We start from the raw sequence: 22,692 nt of genomic DNA on the forward strand, positions 1-22,692 counted from the left end.
AGCTGAAGCCAGGTTTAGAGAGAAACTGTCAGATTTAAATGCACATACCAGAAAAGAAGGCAGGTTGAAAATCAATAATCTAAGTATTGATGTCAAGATATTAGAAAAACAGCAAATGAAACCTAAACAAAATAGGGGCACCTGGGTGGCTCAGTCTGTTCAGTGTCTGCCTTCAGCTCAGGTCATGATCCTGGGATCAAGCCTGCATCAGGCTCCCTGAGCAGCAGGGGGCCTGCTTCTCCCTCTCCTTCTGTCCCTTCCCCACTCAAGCAAGCCCGCCCTCTCTCAAGTAAATAAAATCTTTAAAATAAAATAACATAAGCCTAAACAAAACTGAAGGAAAGAATGAGCAGAAATATGTGAAACAGAAAACATATGCTATAAAACCAAGTTAGTTCTTCAAGAAGGCTAACAGACTGAATACTTAAAAGATCCTGGAAAAACAAAATAACTAGTACCAACAATAAAAAGGAGCATCATTGCAGATCTCACATTATCCTCTAACCTTTAACAGCTGATTCTCTTACTTTTTGCCTTTTACTTCTCACCTATAATTCAAATTATTAATTGTGATTGGCAATTAGCCAGATCAGACTGGACACTATTAAAGTAAAAGATAATCTGGCCCACTATGAAAGCTGCATTCCTTCAAATCTGCAAACTATTCATGATCTGAACTGTGAAAGAAAATTTACTTCTGTAAGTTCTGTACCCTTGAACAATGGAAAAGCTACACAAATCTCTGCTTCTATAACTTGGGAGTCTCAAAAGAATGAGTGAGTGATAGTTGTTAGAAAGATAGTCATACCTTGTTTGGCCTCATTTAACTTTCCCAAAAATGTTCTTGCTGTTCCTCTTCTGGCAAAAGCTTTAGAGTATGAGCCGTCTAATAAAATAGCTTGTGTGCAGTCTTTTTCGGCTTCTTCATATCTATTTAATATGACAAAATTACCAACTGGAAAATGCAGCTTATAGGTAAAACTTAACATAAACTGACTTTCTAATGTAAATAAAACTTCCAAATCTGTCTTTGAGAGGAAAGACTATTTTTTTTTTAATTGTTCACTCTCACCGAATCTTGGAAACATCTAGGAAGGAGGGAAAAGGTACAAGGTTAAAGGAAAGTCAGGACAGAAAGTGCCAGAAGAATGTAAAAAATGGTGGTAAAATACAAGCCAAGCAGACAAAAGAATACCACTGGCTGGAACCCACCCTGCACCTCGCCAACACTCAATACACACAGGTACTACACTGACAATTAAAACTGGCATTCATTTTCTAATAAAACTTAGTATTTACCCACCTAAGGATCACCTAAGTTATACATCACCTAAGGAAAACCAATCTACACAAAACTCAGGACCTATTACATGTGTGATGGCATATCATCTAACACCTTTCCTAAATTCTACTCAACCATGCAACTGGCCATCAATTCAGTCAGACTGAATAGTGCTCTAAAAAACAAAAAGTTAAGGAGAGCTAACTTTTAACAAAACAAAACAGAAAAGAACAGAAAAACTGAAGACTTCGTATATATCAAAATGACATTAATGAATTACTGTGAATTTATTTGGCATGATAATGGCATTGCAATTATGTACAAAAGATCCTTTAGGGATAAGACGTCATAATGTCTCTAATCTGTTTTATAATAATTCAGAGGGAAAAAAAGCTAACTAAATATAATGACGAAGGTATGGCTTGTTAACCCTAGATGATTTGATACATGGGGTTTATTATATTACTTACATGAAAGCTATAGTTTCATAATAAAAAATTCCAAAAAAAGAAAATCTCCTGCAATGACATTCTCCCCAAAGCCTAAAATGAATGCCATCCTACCCTTGAAACAAGACCTCATAAGAACAAAATCAAAATTTTGAGTGAACTTAAACATCTTTTAGTTCTTTACTTCACTTTTCAATGGAAGAAAGACTATGTCTGTGTCTATGCAAGCGCATGTGCCCACAGCCCACTAATATATTCTCTACTTTGCTTATTGTATCATTCTCTCATTCAGACACATGCTTGCCCCCCTGTTCCCCCCACCCCACTTTTCAGGGTAATGTACTTTAAAGAGCAAAGTCAAAGGCCTGCCTGACTCTCCAGCTATGTTAACAGCCATAATATAGACCACTTGCCCTTTCTGGAAGTTACATTAACTTTTTCACTCTCGTGCCTTTAAACCTGTACTGGGGGGCACCTGGATGGCTCAGCAGGTTAAAGCCCCTGCCTTCGGCTCAGGTCGTGATCCCAGGGTTCTGGATCGAGCCCCGCATCAGGCTCTCTGCTCAGCAGTGAGCCTGCTTCCCCCCCTCTCTCTTTCTGCCTGCCTCTCTGCCTACTTGTGATCTCAGTCTGTCAAATAAATAAATAAAATCTTTAATTTAAAAAAAAAAACCTGTACTGGGACACTCAACCTGTTTTTCACCTTACTTACTCTAACCAAAATAATGTATCTCTAATTGTGTCTATTGGTTTAAATGACAATAAATATACAAACAAAATTTACTTCTATGACAGGAATTTCCTAACCTGAGGTCCTTTAAGAGATCTGAAAAGTGGGATGGGAAAAATATTACATCTTTATTTTCACTAACTTTTATATGGGATTTGGCTTTTCTTTCAATTATGAATATAAACAAGAAACCACAATAGCAAAAGCAATAGCTGTAACTTTGCCCCAATAAATATCATAGATACTTTCATATCACATTACAACTGTTACAGATATCTCAAAGTATTACTTATGTTCACCACTATTTCAGAATTATAATAGTAATTAAACCTATTTGTATGTGACCACAGCATCCTGGTCTATAAATGCTCCTAGGACCTAAGTGGCCAACTAGTAGGCAACTAAGAACTCTGCCCTTAGTAGTCATCAGATACCAAAGAGCAAAGTCTCATGTTACCACACTGGTAACATAATCATTTGTGTTTACTTTTTTATTTCCTATTCACACTTATTAGTTCATCAGTATGTGGAAGAAGATGTCACAGATCAGCCCAAATTTAAATTTTCATATTATGTCTTCTAAACAAATTTTTGCTTTATATCTGCCTGTATTTTTAAGGTAGTTTCTTATTTCGTTGTGTCAATAAAAAAGTATATATACCACTATGTCAAAAATCGCAGTATTTTAAAAACTGTATTTCAATATAATTGGATGCCTTTGTAGCATCAAATGTATAATTATGCATTCAAAAATATTCTAAGAAAGGTTCCCCATGTAGCCAAATGGGTCCACGGTACCAAAAAAACCTTCAGAATCCCTATTTTAAGTATTCAGAGGTTTTTTCTTAAATTCTGTCACTAAAGTATAAAAGGTGATTACAACAGATATAAAGAATTATGAGAAACAGTATCTACCAGCAGATATTATCCTCCTGATTGTTCAACTTGGAACACCTGAGTGCATCCAGAAATAACTGTATCACAAGACCAAGTTTTTGCCATATATATAATCAATCAGATGATCTCAATGGCAACAATTCTCTTATGTATAAAACACTGCCAGCTAAGAACTTGCCCAAAAGGTTCTGAGGTTAAAAATAATTTTTAAATCACTAATTCAGATTTACATGCATAAAACAAAGAAATGTTAAATTGTGTAATGCCACACTATTACAAGTGGGAAAATAGTAAGAGCAAACATTTACTGAATATGTACTGATAAACACTCAATCTCACTCATTTAAATTTAATGCTCGAGAATAAATAAATTTTATTTTATTACTATTTATCTAATGTGCCAATTTATGGTAAATTTCTTTTTCATCCTGAAAAGTATTAAGTATAACCAATCCTTACTTCTGAATCTTCAGAAAGGCCATTGCTCTGTTAGCTGGAAGAAGGGCATTAGTGCCATCTGCTGCTATCCCCCGAGTATAGCATTCAATTGCTCTTTCATATTTCCCTTCTTTGAAAAATCCATTCCCCTATCATTTTGGAGAGAAGTATAAAGAAGAATTTAAAAAAAAAAAAAAAGCAAAATATGCAAAAAGAATACAAAATTAGCTGAATTCAAATCTTAAGTAAACACTATGAGAATACTCATCAATACTCTATCAGTTATTAAAGTGTATGTTAATGTTAAATATCCAATCCATGATACATGTTCTAGAATCAGTCTAGGTTATGCTTTGTAGTGGCATTATTCTTTTTTCAGTACTAAAAAGAAAAAAGTGTACTACTATACTACTTTATACCATTAACCATTATTCTACTAGTTAAATATTACACAAAACTTAAATCTGAAAAAACGCTTTAATAAATATAGGCCCAAATATTATACTACTCAGTATTAGAAGCTGTACAATAGAATTTCATTAACTCAAATAATTTTTGTGAAAGAACAGAATACCAGAATTGTATACCTCATTCTTTGGTAACAGTAACATGTCTAAACATAGGATAAATTAAACCATACTGGAATGTATATACCAGGCATCACTATAAGCACACTTATTTATAATCAGTCAGATTTCTCACAATATCATTCCATATGTATTTATTATTCCATAAGTATTTTTCCAAGAAAAGCTACAAATATGTTAAACTAAGCTCAAGATTCTAAAGGAATTTTGATCAGAAACAGTCCAGTATGAATTAATGAAAAAAAAATTCTAAGAATGAATTGTAACTTATTTCTATGTTAAATTTATAACCACCTATATGTAAGTATGTTAAAATCCTCAAAAGTAGTTTGCTCCCTAAACTATGTTATATTTTTAATTATGTAGTAAGTCATCAATTACTCAAATTCTGAATTAGTAAGCTCCAGGGGTTTTTTAGTGTAATTTTCAGCTCTTATTGAAGAATTTTAACATTAGAGAAGACAGAAACAAATACACAAAAAACGAAGAGTAAACTCAGCAAAACATATGTATGTTAAAATCCCACTGGATTACCAGATCTTTCTCTGAAATGGCCTGCTGCTTATTCTGTTGCTCTTCAATTTGTTTCTTCTCTCCTTCCGATGATTTAATCATTGTATCAGCTCCCTTTGGATGTGAATTTTCTTTGGATGTTAAAGCCTAGGAGACACAGTAGTCAGCTAAAATAAAACAAGTAATGCAAGATACATATCTATTTGACTTTAAAATAGTAAATCACTCAAATGTATTAGAATTTTTGACACATTTCAAATTGATATTGAAATAATAGTTTTTACTCTAATCCAAAGTCTAATTCAAATTAAAAAACAAAATAGTGAATTTAATATATATCTTATCCAATGAAAATAAGCCATATCTACTAATAGTAGTTGTTCATTTATTTATTCAAGAAATATTTATTGAATTTCTACACAGGCCAGGCACCATTCTAGGAACTATTTTCAAAAATAAAATAGATAATTAAGACCACACATCCAAATTTCTCAAATTTAATATTCAGTCATTATTTAACCTCAGACAAAATACAAAAATATATAACATAATTCACAATTATAAGCAAGGTGATAAATTTATCTGCAGATTATGAGCAATAAGTAATAGCAATATTTAAAAGCAGATTTTTGGGGAGCCTGGGTGGCTTAGTCGTCAAACATCTGCCTTTGGCTCAGGTCATGATCCTGGGGTCCTGGGATCAAGCCCTATATCAGGCTCCCTGCTTGGCAGTAAGCCTGCTTCTCCTTCTCCCACTCCCCCTACTTGTGTTCCCTCTCTTGTTGTGTCTCACTCTGTCAAATAAATAAAATCTTTAAAAATAAATTAAAAATAAAAAATAAATAAAAGCAGATTTTCCCCAAACATTGTCACTTTTTCCTCCAAGTTTTAACAGATGGCACAATAACTATAACTGACTGAACAGCAAAATGAAAGGAATATATAACTATGCAGTATCATTTGACAGCAAATTTTTTAGCTAAGTAATAACTATTTTCTCACTGTTAAAAAACTAGTACCGTTTTTGCTAAAATATAAACTACAAGGACAGAGCTTATATCAAAGAAATATGCAGAAGTTTAATACAGAAGTCAAAGCTCAAGCCCATAAAGAAAAATTAGTGGGATAAGGAGAAGTAATTCTATCACCTGGGAAAGAAAAAAGCAGCGGTGGTTCACAGACATCAGGTAACTTTTTTTTTAAGATTTTATTTTAAGTAATCGCCACACCCAATATAGGGCTCAAACTCACAACCCCGAGATCAAGAGTTGTGTGCTCTATGGACTAAGCCAGCCAGGTGCCCCTCAGACAGCTTTTTAAGATGATGACTCCTACGGATCTTTAAATATCATTCATTCTACTTCCTCTAGCTTGCAAATCTGTTTAGTAAAACTATACAGTACAAAGAACTAAAATCAGAAAGTCTCTATTAAGTAATCTACAGTACAAAGACTATGCCAAAACCTTTACACTTCATCAAATAAAGGTAAGTAATGAACTTAATTTAAGTTAACTAGGATTTACCTGATTAATTTTCCTGAGTTCATTCGTTGCTTCAAAGTTATTTGGTTCCAGTTCTAATACTTTCTCATAATCTAGGTAAATTAGAAGATTAATATTTGAAAGATAGGATATTTTAAAAATTCTACAAAACAATAATCATTTGCTACATGTGACAAACAGGCAAGTGTTCTGCAGCAAAATTAAGAGGAGTAAGAAATATTAACAACAGCAGGCTAACTAGACTCTCTCCATTCTCCCTCCCCCAAGACAAAACCCTGACAGAATCCCATAACAAATCACCTTCTTCCACCAGCCCCAGAAAGGATACTTGCTATTATTAAGTTGTATATCATAAAACCAAGGAGCAGCAGAATTATCAGATTATCAACTTTATTCAGATTTTGTTATTTATAGTACATAAACCTATTTTATGGACTAATACAAGCCCTAGAATTTACAAATAAAGAAAAATGTGTTAAGAATTTTATATGCAGTGCCTCTGCCTCAAATTATCCAACAAGATGTTTTAATCCTTACTTTACAGATAAACTGAAAATCACAGGAGATCCATCCTTACCTTCCCTTTGGTCACACACCTAATCTCATCGGCGTTCCATTCCACATTAGTGTAATGAGAATTTGAACCAAAGTCTAATTGGAGGCAAATAATGCATTCTTTCCCAAGTATCAAGATTCTTTTAAAAAGGCTTTATTCAAATACAGAATGCTCTCCAAAGGTAAGAACTGGGACTGTCTAGTATTCTTTGTATAGCATCTGTTAAATTAAATCATTAAAGAATTTTTTAGATATTAAGGAACTGAAATACATTAATACCTTTTTTGGCATCCTCTAATTTTTGCAAAGCAACTCGAGCAGCACCTCGCCTTGCATAAGCCTTTGTATAACTTCTATTCAAGGCAATTGCTAAATTACAATCAGACTCAGCAACAGCAAATCTGCAATTTAAAAAAATTAAGGTTAATAAAATTCATTTGTTAACCCAAACTTCAAAATTTGTTTCTGAAATCCCCAAGAAGGGGATTTAGTTCACAATTAAAGGTGCGTTTCCCACCTTCTTTTATTTACTTAAGGCTTCTGAAAAGCATTAATTCGTGATGGTGAGATGTAATGTTCCCTTTAAAGCAAGAACAAGAATGCCCACTATCACCACTTTTTGTCATTATTGTACTAGAGGTCCTGACTAACACAGTTTCATAAGGAAGAAAAATAGATAAAAAAACTGGAAAATAAATGAATAAAACGGACATTCTCACATGATATGATTGTCTACCTAAATCACTCAAAACAATCTAGAGACACTGTTAGAAATAATCAAAGTTTGCAAGGTGCCTGCTTTACTAGAGATAAGCAACAAAAAACAGAAATAAATCTAACAAAAGATATTTAAAGACCCATATGCAGAAAATTTGAAGACTGTCTTGAAAAACATTAAAGAAGACTTAAGTGGAGATATAGCACACTCATGATCTATAATAAGTCACAAACACATGGCAATATAATTCTCTCCAAACTGAGCTCTAAATCCAAAGCAATTATAATCAAAACCCCAAAATAATTTTTCAAGGAATTTGACAAGATGATTCTAATACTCAAACTGATAAGCAAAAGTCCAAGAATACCCGACATTCCTCAAAAATAAGGTAAGAAAACACGCCCAATGCCACATACCAAGACTTACAATACTACAGCAATTAAAGATGGTATGGAACGGGGAGAAGGATAAGCAGCAGATCAACTGGAAAATACAGTGACATAAAAGAGATCAGTACAAACTTGACACAGAATAATGGTGGCATTGCAGATCCATGGGAAAAGCATGGATAGTCAATAAATAAGACTAAATGATTGAAATATTCATATGAAAAGATATGAAATTGGAATTCTACCTTCAGCATATATTAAGACTTAAACATGAAAAGCAGAACATAAAACCTTTTGAAAGAAAATACAGAAGACTGTATGAGCTCAGGGAAGGAAACTATTTTTTTTTTAACAAATAATATTTTTAGAAGTGCTAACCTTTAAAAAAAAGCCAAATTGAAATATACTAAAATTAAGAATTTCTGTTCACTGAGACTTCATAGAGAAAGAAAAAAAGCAAATTGGGAGAAAATTTTAAAAGCAAATTAGGAGAAAATAATTATAAAAAAACACTAAAGGATTAGTATCCAAAATAAAGAATTTTTAAAAATCAATAGAAAAACAGCCTAACAGAAAAGTGGCCAAAAGACAAAACAGGCATTTCACAGGGGGAAAAAAATACAAGTGGTAAATAAATATGTAAGACAATGTTCCACGTTACTAGCAATTGTGGAAATGCAAATTAAGACCACAGTGAATTACCATTTTACATCCACTAGATTGAAAACAATTAAGAGGCCCAATTCTATCAGTGCTGGTAAAGATAATGGAGCAAGCATTTTTACATGCTCCTAATGGGAATACAAATTCATACAACCACCTTTGTACGACTTATACAATTGGTCATCACCATGTAAAGTTGAACATATATACATCCTGTGACCCAGCCCCAAGAAACACTGCATGCATGTGGGTTTATGTAAAATTATTTTCCATAACTTACACATACTAAATTATAATTATATTATAAAATGTAAATATTGTAATTTGACAGGCTATTAACAAGTTTCAGAGACCTAAATAAGCCATTTAAGCTATTAAAAAACTCAGATACCCATATAATTTGTATTTCCAAATAATTATTTAACAGTTAAAATTTTTAATATTCAAGAAATATCTTGATGGTATTTGTCTTTTTTTAAATTCTTACAGTAAGTCCATTCTCTGCTTATGATGAAACTCTAATACATTCATGTTCTTCAACATAAATATGTATTTTTAAAGGGTCAGTATGACTTAAAGATAAAGATTAGAATATATTTTAAGTTTTCCATAATGAAAGGTCTCTAGGTTAAAGAGTAGATAAATGATTTTTCAAAATAAGGATATTAATTTCTATACAATATTTACCCAGCTAACTTTCTTTTGTGAATTGGGTAAAGATGTCATTACTCAAATTTTTATTGGAGGAACACCTTGGTAACGTGAAATACAGGAGCATGGTCTGAACATCTGAAACCATTTAAACCATTTTAAATGGTTTGAATAAAATAACTCAATAAAAAGAAGCGAGCCGTAAGAATTTACAGCTGAAAAGAAATGTAGTATGGGCTTCATCTCTTCACAGACACTTTATCAAGAAAGTTTTTTTATTAAGACAAATTTTCTAGAGCAGTTTTAGGCTCACAGTGGTACTGAGGGGAAGATACAGACACTTCTCATCTGTATACTCCCTGCCTCCACACGTGCAGGGTTATCATTATCAGTATCCCACATCATAGTGGTACATCTGGACAAGGGATGAACCCACACTGGCACACTATTATCCTCCAAAGTCCACAGTTTACATTATAGCTTATTCTCAGTGCTGAACATTCTATGGTTTTGAAAAAATATAAAATGGCATGTATCTATCACTACATTATTACAGAGTATTTTCACTGCCCTAAAAATCTCCTGTGCGCTGCCTATTCATTCCTCCACCACCCTCAACCCCTGATAACCACTTACATTTTTATGTTCTCTACCGTTTTGCCTTTTCCAGAATGTCACAGAGTTGAAAAGTATGAAATCGTACAGCATATAGATTTTTCAGATTAGTTTCTTTCACACAGAAATATGCATCTTAAAGGGAGCTAAGATGGTGGTGTAGCAGGAAGACTGAGGCTTGCCTCATTCCTCCAACTCAGCTAGATAAATATCAAGTATCAAATCATTCTAAATAGCCAAGTACTTGACCTGAGGACTGACAAAACGAACTGTACAACTCGAGGGAGAGGAGACGAGGAGACCCTATCAAGGAAGGTAGAGAGTGCCGAAATGTGGTTTGGGAGAGAAACGGATCTCAGGTGCTGTGGAGTGGAGGGAGCCCTGATCCTGATCGAGGAGAATGGTGATAGAGTAGAGTGCTCAGGACAGACATAGAGACAGCAAGTCCCCAAAGTCACTGGCTTGGAAAATGAGAGCAGCTGATTTTCAGGAGTTTTTCCAGCCAGCAGGGCTTGACAACTGGAGTTTTAGAGGTCAAGCTTGGCTGGGATAGAGCCCTGAGGCCGCTGCCCTGCTCCTGAAGAGAAGGCAGGCAAGCTACCTGGGGGCAGAAGAAGTGATCTGAGGTTCGTCTATGGCACACAGGAAGACTGCTGACTCTTCTTGGAGCACTCTTCTTAGAGAGGTGGCATCCACAAAGACCCCTCTTGAGGGACAAAAAAGCCAGAGGGTGCCATTTCCCTCCCCTGCCCCCCAGCAGAGGTGAAGAGACACCTGCTAAGGGCAGCTAACCCAGCTAGTCCGGATATACTGGCTGTTTAGCTGGCTTTGCTGCAAATCCCACACCCCTGCGCTGTGGCGCCACTGCCCTTCTTGGTCAAACCTGTATTCGTCCCTGCGCAGCAAGAGCCTCCCCCAGAAGACCAGCTCAGGTCCTTGCCCCAGCATGCCTCTAAAGTTTAGAGTTTTAGAAGTCAGCAGGCTTGGCTGGGACAGAATGCAAAGTACACTGCACTGTTTCCAGCAGGAAAGCAACCGGGAGACACACAGATAGAAAGAGCGACCCCGGGGCGCCTGGGTGGCTCAGTGGGTTGAGCCGCTGCCTTCGGCTCAGGTCATGATCTCAGGGTCCTGGGATCGAGTCCCGCATCGGGCTCTCTGCTCGGCAGGGAGCCTGCTTCCCTCTCTCTCTCTCTCTCTCTCTGCCTGCCTCTCCATCTACTTGTGATTTCTCTCTGTCAAATAAATAAATAAAATCTTTAAAAAAAAAAAAAAGAAAGAAAGAAAGAAAGAGCGACCCGAACACCTGGGAAACTGCTCTTCTGGGAGTATTTCCCTGAGAGCAGCAAGTGGAGACCCCTCTCCGGAAACAAAAGGAACCATCCCTCCAACCCCCTTAGCATAAACCAACTTCAGGTAACAGCACAGCACCAATACTGGCTGCCTAATCTGCTTATTACACCAAGTCCCAGCCTCCTGCGCCCCACTGGTATGGCTTTTCTCAGGCAAGTGTGCCTAAGTCCCAGCGCAGCAGGCCCTTTCCCCAGACCACCAGCAGAAACCTCCACACACACCACGTCTACTGACCAGAGAGTTTTCTGCAAGGTTTCAGTTCTAATGGTAGTAGCAGCAGCAGGTCTCATTTAACAAGCAGACCAGAGCACACCTAGTTAAAGCTTGCCATACTCTGGCCAAGGTTCAAACACTGCCCACAGCAGGCAAGGAGAACCTCTGCTGATGCCTGACCTGAGGGACAGAACAGCCAAACACAGCAGCACACACCGGACACTCCCGGAGCACCACGCCCTGGACACTACATGACCTCCTCTTCATAAAACTAGGAAACATCACAGGCTTTTCTAAAATACAGAAGACAGACAGAGACTCAGACAAAATGCCAGCACAGAGGAATTCATCCCAAAAGAGAATGAGAAAAGGTCATGGCCAGAGATCTAATCGAAACAGATAAGTAATATGCCTGACGGAGAATATAAAGCAACAATCAAGGATACTCACTGGGCTTGAGAAAAGTACAGAAGACATCAGGGAGACCCTTGCCACAGAGATAAGAGTTAAAAAACAATCAGAATAAAAAACGTAGTAACTAAGATTCGAAACAGACTGGATGTAATGACCCCAGAGATGGAAGATGCAGAGGAACAAGTAAGTGATAGAGAAAATAAAATAATGGAAAATAAAAAAAGCTGAACAAAAGAAAAGAATTATGGATCACAAGAGTAGACTTAGGGAACTCAATGACTCCATCACACATAACATTCATACCATAGGAGTCCTAGATGAAGAAAAGAGAGAAAAGGAGGCAGATTTACTTGAATAAATAATCACTGAAAATTTTCCTAATCTGGGGAAGGAAGCAGACATCAGAACCCAGAAGGCACAAAGAACTCCCACCAAAATCAAATGAAATAGGCCAACACCAAGACATATTTCAGTTAAATGTGCAAAACCTAGAGAGAAAGAAAAAATCCTAAAAGCAGGCAAAACAAAAGAAGCACCTAACTTATACAGGAGACCCATAAGGCTAAGTGGAGATCTCACCACAAAAACCTGGCAAGCCAAAAGGGAATGGAATGATAGATACATTCAACGTGCTGAATGGGAAAAATACGCAACCAAGAATATTCTATACAGCAAGGCCGTCATTCAGAATTGAAGGAGAGATTAAAGAGTTTCCCACACAAACAAAAACTAAAGGAGTTCATGACCACTAAACCAGCCTTGCAGGAGATAGTAAGTGGACCTCTGAGTGGGGAAAAAAGACCAAAAGTGTCAAAGACTAAAAAGTAACCGAGAAAATCTCCAGAAACAACAATAGAAGTAATAAAATGACACTAAATTCATATCTATCAGTAAATACTCTGAATGTAAATGGACTAAATGCTCCAATCAAAAGACACAGGGTATCAGAATACATTTAAAAAAAAAAAAAGACCCATCTATATGCGGCTTACAAGATTCATTTTAGACCTAAAGACGCCTGCAGATTGAAAGTGAGGGGATAGACAACCATCTATCATGCAAACAGAAGTCAAAAGAAAGCTGGAATAGCAACACTTATATCAGACAAACTACATTTTACATCAAAGACTGCAAAAAGAGATGAAGAAGGGCACTGTATCATAATAAAGTGAACTGTCCAAAAAGGAGATCTAACAACTATTAAATATTTATGGCCCCAATGTGGGAGCACCCAAAAATATAAAATAATTAATAACATAAAGGAACTCGATAATAATACAATAATAGTAGGGGACTTTAACACAGCACTTACAGCAATGGACAGATCACCTAAGCAGAAAATCAACAAGGAAACAATGGCTCTGAAAGACACACAGAACCAGATGGACTTAATAGATATAGGCAGAACGTTTCATCCTAAAGCAGCAGAATACACGTTCTTTACAAGGGCACAGAGGACATTCTCCAGAACAGATCACATACTACATCACAAATCAGGCCTCGACAAGTACAAAAAGACTGAGATCATATCATACATATTTTCTGACCACAACACTATTAACCTTGAAGTCAACCACAAGAAAACATTTGGAAGGAGCACAAATACATGGATGTTATAAACAACACCCCAGTAAAGAATGAATGGATCAACCAGGATATCAATGAAGAAATAAGAGAATACAAGAAAACAAATGAAAATGAAAACATGATTCAAAAGCTTTGGGATACAGCTAAAGCGATCCTAAAAGGAATTATTCAGCTATACAGGCCAACCTTAAAAAGCAAGAAAAATCTCAACTATACAACCTAACCTTAAACCTAGAAAGAAGCTAGAAAAAGAACAACAAACAGAGCTTAAAGCCAGCAGAAGAAGAGAAATAATAAACATCAGAGAAGGAATAAATGATACAGAAACAACAACAAAAACAGTAGAAAAGATCAATGAAACCAGGAGCTGGTTCTTTGAAAGAATTAATAAAATCGATAAACCCCTGGCCAGACTTATCAAAAAAGAAAAGAGAAAGGATCCAAATAAATAAAATCACAAAAGAACAAGGAGACATTAACAACCAAGACCACAGAAATACAATTATAAGAGAACATTATGAAAACTTACATGCCAACAAATTGGACAAACGGGAAGAAATGGGTAAATTTCACAGAAACATATAAACTACCAAAACTGAAACAGGAAGAAACAAAAACACTTGAACAGACTGATAACCAGCAAAGAAATAGAATCAATAATCAAAAATCTCCCAACAAAATCCAGGATCAGATAGCTTCCCAGGGGAATTCTATCAAACATATAAAGAAGAGTTAATACCTACTCTTCTCAAACTCTTCCAAAAAAACAGCAATAGCAATAGAAGGAAAACTTCCAAACTCATTCTACGAACCCAGCATTACCCTGATTCCAAAACCGAAGAGTCCACTAAAAAAGAGAACTACAGGCCAATAACCCTGAAGAATATGGATGCAAAAATTCTCAACAAAATACTAGCAAATCAAATCTAACAGTACATTAAAAGAGTCACTCACCACAACCAAGTGGGATTTATTCCTAAGCTGCAAATGTTTCCATATTTGCAAATCAACCAACATGATATACCACATTAATAAAAGAATTATTAGGGCGCCTGGGTGGCTCAGTGGGTTAAGCCGCTGCCTTCAGCTCAGGTCATGATCTCGGGGTCCTGGGATCGAGTCCTGCATCGGGCTCTCTGCTCAGCAGGGAGCCTGCTTCCTCCTCTCTCTCCCTCTGCCTGCCTCTCTGCCTACTTGTGATCTCTCTCTGTCAAATAAATAAATAAAATCTTAAAAAAAAAAAAAATAAAATAAAAGAAAGGATAAAAAATATATGATCCTCTCAATAGATGCAGAAAAACATTTGACAAAGCACAACATCCATTCATGATAAAATCCCTCAACAAAGTGGGAACAGAAGAAACATACCTCAATATCACAAAGGCGGTCCATGAAAAACATCCTCCATGGGAAAATACTGAGAGCTTTTCCTCTACAGTCAGGAAGAAGTCAGGGATGTTCACTCTCACCAGTTATGTAACATAGTACTAGAAATCCTAGCCTCAACAATCAAGATTACAAAAAGAAATAAACAGGATCCAAATCGGCAAGGAAGAAGTCAAACATTCACTTATGCATATGACCTGATACACTATCTAGAAAACCTAAACAACTCTACCAAAAAATTGCTAGAACTGACACTCAATTTCAGTAATGTTACAAGATACAAAATCAATGTACAGAATACTGTTGGATTTCTATACATCAATAATGAAGCAGCGGAAAGAGAAATCAAGGAATTAATCACATTTACAATTACACCAAAAACCATAAGATACCTGGGAATAAACCTAACCAAAGAGGTGAAAGATCTGTACTCTGAAAACTGCTGAACGCTTAAGAAAGAAACTGAAGAGGACACAAAGAAGGGAAAAACATTCTACACTCATGGACGGGAAAAACAAATATTATTAAAATGTCTACACCACCCAAAGCAATTCACACATTTAACACACTCCCTATGAAAATACCAACAGCATTTTTCAGAGCTAAAACAAACAATCCTAAAATCTGTGTGGAATCACAGAAAACCCCAAACAGCCAAGGAAATCAAGAACAATAAGGCTGAAAAAAAAAGAAAAAAAAAAAAAAGAACAATAAGGCTGGAGGCATCACAATTCCAGACTTCAAGCTATATTTCAAAGCTATAGTCTTCAAGACAGTATGACACTGGCATAAAAACAGTCACATAGATCAATGTAATAGAATAGAAAACCCAGAATGGATCCACAATTCTATGGTCAATTAATCTCTGACAAACCAGGAAAGAATATCCAATGGAAAAAGATAGTCTCTTCAACAAATGGTGTTGGGAAAACTGGACAGTAACATGAAAAAAAAAAAAAAAAGAAAGAAACTGGACCACTTTCTTACACCATACACAAAAATCAAGTCAAAATGGACAAAAGACCTAAATGTGAGACAGGAAACCATCAAATTCCTAGAGGAGAACACACACAGTAACCTCTCTGACACTGGCTGTAGCAACTTCTCACTAGAAATGTCTCCAGAGGCAAGCAAAACAAAAGCAAAAATAAACTACAGGGACTTCATCAAAATAAAAAGCTTCTGCACAGCAAAAAAGGCCATCAACAAAACTAAAAGGCAACTAAAAGAATGGGAGAAGATATTTGCAAATGACACATCTGATAAAGGACTGGTATCCAAAAATCTATAAAGAACTTATAAAACTCATAAAGCACATAATCCAGTTAAGAAATGGGCAGAAGATATGGTAGACATTTCTCCAAAAAAGACATACAAATGGCCAATAGACACATGACAAGATGCTCAACATCACTCATCATCACACATTAAAACTACAATGAGATATCACCTCACACCTGTCAGAATGGCTAAAATTAACAACACAGGAAATAACAGGTATTGGTTGAGGATGGGAAGAAAAGGAAACCCTCTTACTCTGATGGTGGGAATGCAAACTGGTGCAGCTACTCTGGAAAACAGTATGGAGGTTCCTCAAAAAGTTAAAAACAGAACTACCCTACATTCCAGCAACTGCAGTATTAGCTAGTTACCTAAAGGTTACAAAAATACTGATTCAAAGGGTACATGCACCCCCAATGCTTACAGCATACCAACAATAGCCAAATTATGGAAAGAGTCCAAAAGTCCACCATAAAATGGGTAAAGAAGATGTAGTATATACACAACAGAATATTACTCAGCCATCAAGAATGAAACCTTGCCATTTGCAATGATGCGAGTGGAGCTAGAGTGTATTATGCTAAACAAAATCAGTCAGAGAAAGACAAATACCACAGGATTTCACTCATGTGGAATTCAAGAAACAACACAAATGAACATGGGCCGGGGGGCGGGGTGGGGGGGAACAAACCAAGAAGCAGACTCTTAACTATAGACACAAACTGAGGTTTACTGGAGAGGAGGTAGGCGAGGGAATGGGTTAAGTGATGGGTTTTAAGGAGGGCACTTGTGATAAGCACTGAGTCTTGCATGTAAGCAATGAATCACTAAATTTTACACCTGAAAACTAATATTACACGGTGTGTTAACTGGAATTTAAATAACAATTTGGAGGGGGAAAAAATGAAGATTCTACCTCTATTTTCAAGGAAAGAAGAAATAATCTTTTTATGATTTATGATTCCCAAATGCTAGTCTGCAGGCAAGTTCCAGAATTTGGGACAAGTTTTTACTACGTTATGATGAAAACTGGGAAAAGACAGGCCATACAGTAAATTCTTAAAATGTCAAATGATTTCATTAAAAGACCTTTCCAGGGGCGCCTGGGTGGCTCAGTGGGTTAAGCCGCTGCCTTCGGCTCGGGTCATGATCTCAGGGTCCTGGGATCGAGTCCCGCATCGGGCTCTCTGCTCGGCAGGGAGCCTGCTTCCCTCTCTCTCTCTCTGCCTGCCTCTCCGTCTACTTGTGATTTCTCTCTGTCAAATAAATAAATAAAATCTTTAAAAAAAAAAAAAAAAAAAAGACCTTTCCAGGGGTGCCTGGATGGCTCAGTCATTAAACATCTGCCTTCAGCTTAGGTCATGATCCCAGGGTCCTGGGATCGAGCCCCACATTGGGCTGCCTTCTCAGTGGGAAGCCTGCTTCTTCCTCTCCCACTCTCCCTGCTATTGTTCCCTCTCTCGCTGTGTCTCTCTCTGTCAAATAAATAAATAAAATCTTTTTAAAAAATAAAAATAAAAAATAATACTGCCAAACAGGCTTTTGTTCAAGAAATTATAATGACAGCAAATGACTATATGTTTGTTTTACTAGGCTTAGTTATGAGAATAAAAAGTAACACTAAAAAAAGATAAAGAAGAAATATGCATCTAAGGTTCCTTCATAACTGTACACAGCTTAGTAACTCAGGCCTTTTTATCGCTCGGTATTACGTCTGAAAGATTTTTTTTAAAAAATCAGCCTCCATACACAGTTAAAATAGTCACACACATTATGGGAATCCCTTACTTTTTCAACCTAAAGTATGCTGACGCTCTGTTTGTTGGCAACACAGGATTATACGGATCAGCATCCATGCCTTTGGTGTAGCATTCAATTGCTTCATCATATTTTCCTTGTTTGAAGTATTTATTGCCCTGAAAAAGCATATGGGATCAGATATATACCAGCAGAGAATTGCAGAACCATTTTCTTTCAATATTATACATCTCTTTCTAACTCATTAGCTCTGTGTCCAAAGTTAATAGGAAAGAAGAGAAAATTAAGCAGAATGGTCTTTCAACAAATGCTGAAATTCACTAGTCACTGTATGAGCAGAAGCCAAAAAGATCGTGGCAGAAAAATGAGTAACATACCTAGCATTATGCACTTTTGATTTGACAATAGCCCACAGAAATGTAACAAAAGAAAGACATCAAGATGAAGTTTAATCTGTAAAGAATTCCACCTTCTTGAAAAGCAATATAGTTTTATAATGAGGCTTCCTAAAGAGGGATATTTAACATTTCTAAAAAGTAACCAAAGATGACCTGTGATATGGAGGAGTGGAATTTAATATTCATGTCAGATTCACTCTCTGATTTTAAGTTACCTTAGTCTACTACCAAAAAAAAAAACCTAAAAGGACTCTGTACAGTCCATGCATTTTACATATAAAAATTCATTTAACATTCATAACAATCCCTTGAAGTTTAGTATTGCTATTAATCTTACAGTAAAGAAAACTGAAGTACAGGTAATTAAAGAACTTGTCACAGGATCTGAACCCATACAATCTGGTTTCAGAGCATGTACTCACAACCAACAAGTTATACTGCCTCTGGATATGGATACAGCCAGTAACAAGTTTGAACACCCCCTAAACTACATTGAAGAGATATTGAGATCCATATAATTTTCTACATATCCTGCTTACACGAAGGAAACTAATGCTAGCCTAAAGAATACCTTTTCTTTTAGAGCAAGAGCCTTTTGTGAATCTACGTGAATCCCATCTTCTTCTGACTCGGATTCTTGAGACACAGAATCATGGGTATTTTCTTCTTTATCAAGCTCATCAAGGATACTGTCCTGAAATTATAAGTAGAACAGTGCTCATAATTACATGACCATTAAAAAAAGAAAAAGTACACTCAACAGAACTTAGGTTGTAATGATCTAAGGACCTGAAGGCCTACAGTTGCTTTCAATCCAAGTAGCCTCTAATTGTTAGGATTATCTCCAGAGAAAAATGTACCCTTGTTTAGAAAACCAAGATCCAAACCACCTGAAGAATCTAGCTTTGAAGTCATGAAGTAATGTCTAAGTCAACAGAGTCTATACCACCCCTGAATTACAAACTATTGGTAGTGAGGTATTTATGGCTTGAAATACACAAAGTTTGGAAATAACCCCAAACTAATGTAATAAAGAACCAACAGGCAAGAAATGCTTTTATTTTTTTTTTTTAAAGATTTTATTTATTTATTTGAGAGAGAGAGACAGTGAGAGAGAGCATGAGCGAGGAGAAGGTCAGAGAGCGAAGCAGACTCCCCATGGAGCTGGGAGCCTGATGTGGGACTCGATCCCGGGACTCCAGGATCATGCCCTGAGCCGAAGGCAGTCGTCCAACCAACTGAGCCACCCAGGCGTCCCAAGAAATGCTTTTAATTAAAAACCTTTTTTCTTCCTTATTCTCAAAACGTGAAAAACTGCCTGTAAAGCACATTAACTCCTAATCATCACAAAAACCTACGAGTTAAGTAGAATTTCCCATGTTTTTTTTACTGAAAGGAACCGAGACACAGAGGTTTGTTAACTCAAGAACACTCGGCTAATGAGAGGCCAAGTCAGGATTTGAATCGAGGCAAATCTGCATCCTCTGAAGAGCTCTCAGTGACTGTGTTATATTGTCTCTCAATGAATTCCAAAATTCCAGCTGACTCTACCAAAGAAAATACATAATATACTAATCCAACAATTCCCAATCTCTTTTGGATCACATATTCCTCTCATGGTAATAAATCATCTCATAAACCCCATCAGGATTTTTAAATCATGTTTATCATATATGATAAAAGAATGGTTTTTAGTAAGAGACTTTAAAACCAGTAAGTGTTAAAAAGTTCATTAAAATTCAATTTAAACAAAAACGTTGATTATATAAACAAAATTTCTTGCATTTAATACCATACTATTTCACGTCAAAAAACCCCAAATCATTGGTAAACTGAAAAATAAAATAAAATCTAGTTTTTATTTTAACTAGCTCAGTTTCCGTGAATGAAACTCAGCTAAGTGTTTTAGCATGAAGATTCTACAAATCCCACCAGCCTCCCGACATTATAGAGTGAAGATTATCCAACGCTGCTATGCTTGCATGTGTAGACCACTAGCAGCAGCAGCACACTAAAGCAGCTGCTCAGATCTCAACTCGAGTGGAAAGGTAAGTAAACATCTACATCTTGTACAGATAAACGAAAATAACGTCAAGCAATGCAGTACATCACGGCGGCACTGGCCACACAAAGGAGTTCAATCGATATCTGTTGAATGAGTAAATGACTGTGTAGAAAGCACCTCTCTCAGAAATGATCTAAGGACGATGGTTCTCAGGAAAAAGCACTATAGGAAGATACCACCTTAAGAAAAGGAAAAAGCTATATAATGAGGGATAAGGTCACAAAAAAATAAAGGTAGACTACATAATACTCAGCAGAAAAAATATGTTCAGAAAGTATCATTTCCCACAGCAATAAATCCAAGACTAAAATCATACTTCTCTTATATCGCGACAATACTGAAGCAGATGGCAAACTATTTAGTTAGTAGTCCCAGCTCTAACTTAAGTCAATTAGCCTTGGCTTCATTAAGAAAACTACAACTCATCTGGAAAACTTTGAGCAGTGTCTTCTAAAACTAAATGCATATATAAACTATGACCTGGCAAATTCCCTCCCGGGTGCTTATATCCATCAAAAGACAAAGAATGTTCATAGCAGGTTTATTCATAATAGCCCCAAACTGGAAACAACCCAAATGTATGTTAATAGGAGAATGAATACACAAATTGTGATATATTCACACAATGGAATTCCGATCAGCAAGGAAAAAGAACAAATTATTGCTACTTAATAATATGGATCAATCTCAGACAATGCTGGCAAACAAAACCAAACACAAAAGAGTGCATACTGTACGATACATTTATATGAAATTCCAAAACTGATCTATAATATGAGAGATCACAATAGTGGCTACCTTTGGGAGGTAATCAAATGAAAAGAAAGGCTTCTGGGATGCTGGAAATGTCTTCTATCTTGATGCGGATGGTGGATTCTCAGGTATATACAGGAGAAAAAAATTGAGGAAGCTATACACTTAAGATTTTTGCACTTTACTGTACGTGTTTAAGAACCTCAAATAAACATTTTAAAACAGAAAAGTCCAAATAAACATAAAAATCAAAAGAGTGGTTAGCTATGGGAATAGAGGGAAGAAAAGATGGGATGGGGATGCAGTATTTTTGAACTCTGAATGCAATGGTGGTTATCCAAATCTACATGTTAAAAAATGGCATTGAACTATACATATACTGTACCAGTATCAATTTCCTGGTTTTGACACTATACTATAATTAAGGAAGATATAACCACTGGGGTAAACTGGGCGGGGAGTATGCTGGACCTCCACGTACTATTTTTGCAAAAACAAAAAAGAAAGAAAAAATAGAAAAAAAAGAAAGGAATCCTGGCTGTTTTAGCCAACTCACTGAAAGAGGGCTTCAGGAGAAAAAATAATCTAGTTAACTGAAAAGCGTTGTAATTAAATTTGGATTCATATAAAATAATCTTTAAGTGAAAGACACAAAGGTAAGAACTGTATTTTTCATTTAACCCATCACTCTTAGCTAACTCCAAGACAACTTTATTCAAATACTAAGAAGCACATAAGGCGATTAACTCACCACATCAAGTTTTGCCCATGCCTCATAATCATAAGATTTTATCCTGTTTTTTGTGTTTTCATCTTTGGTTTTTTTAGAAGACTCTTTAGGCTTGCCTTTCTTCTTTTTCCTAAAATTCCCATTTCGAATAGGAGGTAAATTCTAGGGATGGGAAAAAAAAATAAACACACAATGTTTGAGCACTGCTTTACTATTACTTTTCTGTATAACTACCAATGTTTAAAATTCTCACTAAATTATATTTTCAAGAAGTACTTTTATTTTTTAAGGGCTTAAATATACCAATTTACCATCTTTACTTAATTCATGCTTGAAAAGTTTAATTCATTCTTTGACAAATATTGAATATTGTTTAGTCACAAGGGAAGTATTATCTAGAAATTTTAATTATACATTTAATTTGCAAACCTAAATTCACACTTCCAAAATTGCCTGATTTTCAGCCTTACTACAATGAATTAGCAGCAGTGCAACAGCAAATTGAACGGCCTCTACATCATCAGTATGAAAAAATTACCCATATTTAAATGCCGTCTTAAGAAAAACGTTTGGTTGAACCTATGTAAGTAATCTACATGTTATGCTAATACTGTATGTTAAGATATCATTAAATATATAACTATACATGATCTGTATCATATATATACTTAAATATCAAATTAAGAATTATCATATGGACTTCCTTTCTGTAACTACTGGCTAAGCTTTAAAATGTCTTAATAGAGTTAATACAATTATTACA

The 22,692-nt window shown here is 35.8% G+C and overlaps 1 protein-coding gene across 2 annotated transcripts in view; it reads right to left on the reverse strand.

Moving 5' to 3' along the window:
- RPAP3 (RNA polymerase II associated protein 3) overlaps positions 1-22,692 on the reverse strand; it is a 41,764-nt gene that overhangs the window by 15,595 nt on the left and 3,477 nt on the right. For both annotated transcript variants that reach the window (XM_044227085.1, XM_044227084.1), the window contains 8 exons: positions 21,951-22,091; positions 18,953-19,075; positions 18,014-18,141; positions 7,235-7,356; positions 6,421-6,491; positions 4,918-5,043; positions 3,818-3,945; positions 809-930 (listed from right to left, as the gene is read on the reverse strand). In XM_044227085.1, coding sequence (XP_044083020.1) covers positions 809-930; positions 3,818-3,945; positions 4,918-5,043; positions 6,421-6,491; positions 7,235-7,356; positions 18,014-18,141; positions 18,953-19,075; positions 21,951-22,091 — 961 coding nt within the window. The remainder of the gene's footprint in view (positions 1-808; positions 931-3,817; positions 3,946-4,917; positions 5,044-6,420; positions 6,492-7,234; positions 7,357-18,013; positions 18,142-18,952; positions 19,076-21,950; positions 22,092-22,692) is intronic.

Source organism: Neovison vison, chromosome 12 (genome assembly GCF_020171115.1).
Source record: "Neovison vison isolate M4711 chromosome 12, ASM_NN_V1, whole genome shotgun sequence".
NCBI lineage: Eukaryota > Metazoa > Chordata > Mammalia > Carnivora > Mustelidae > Neogale > Neogale vison.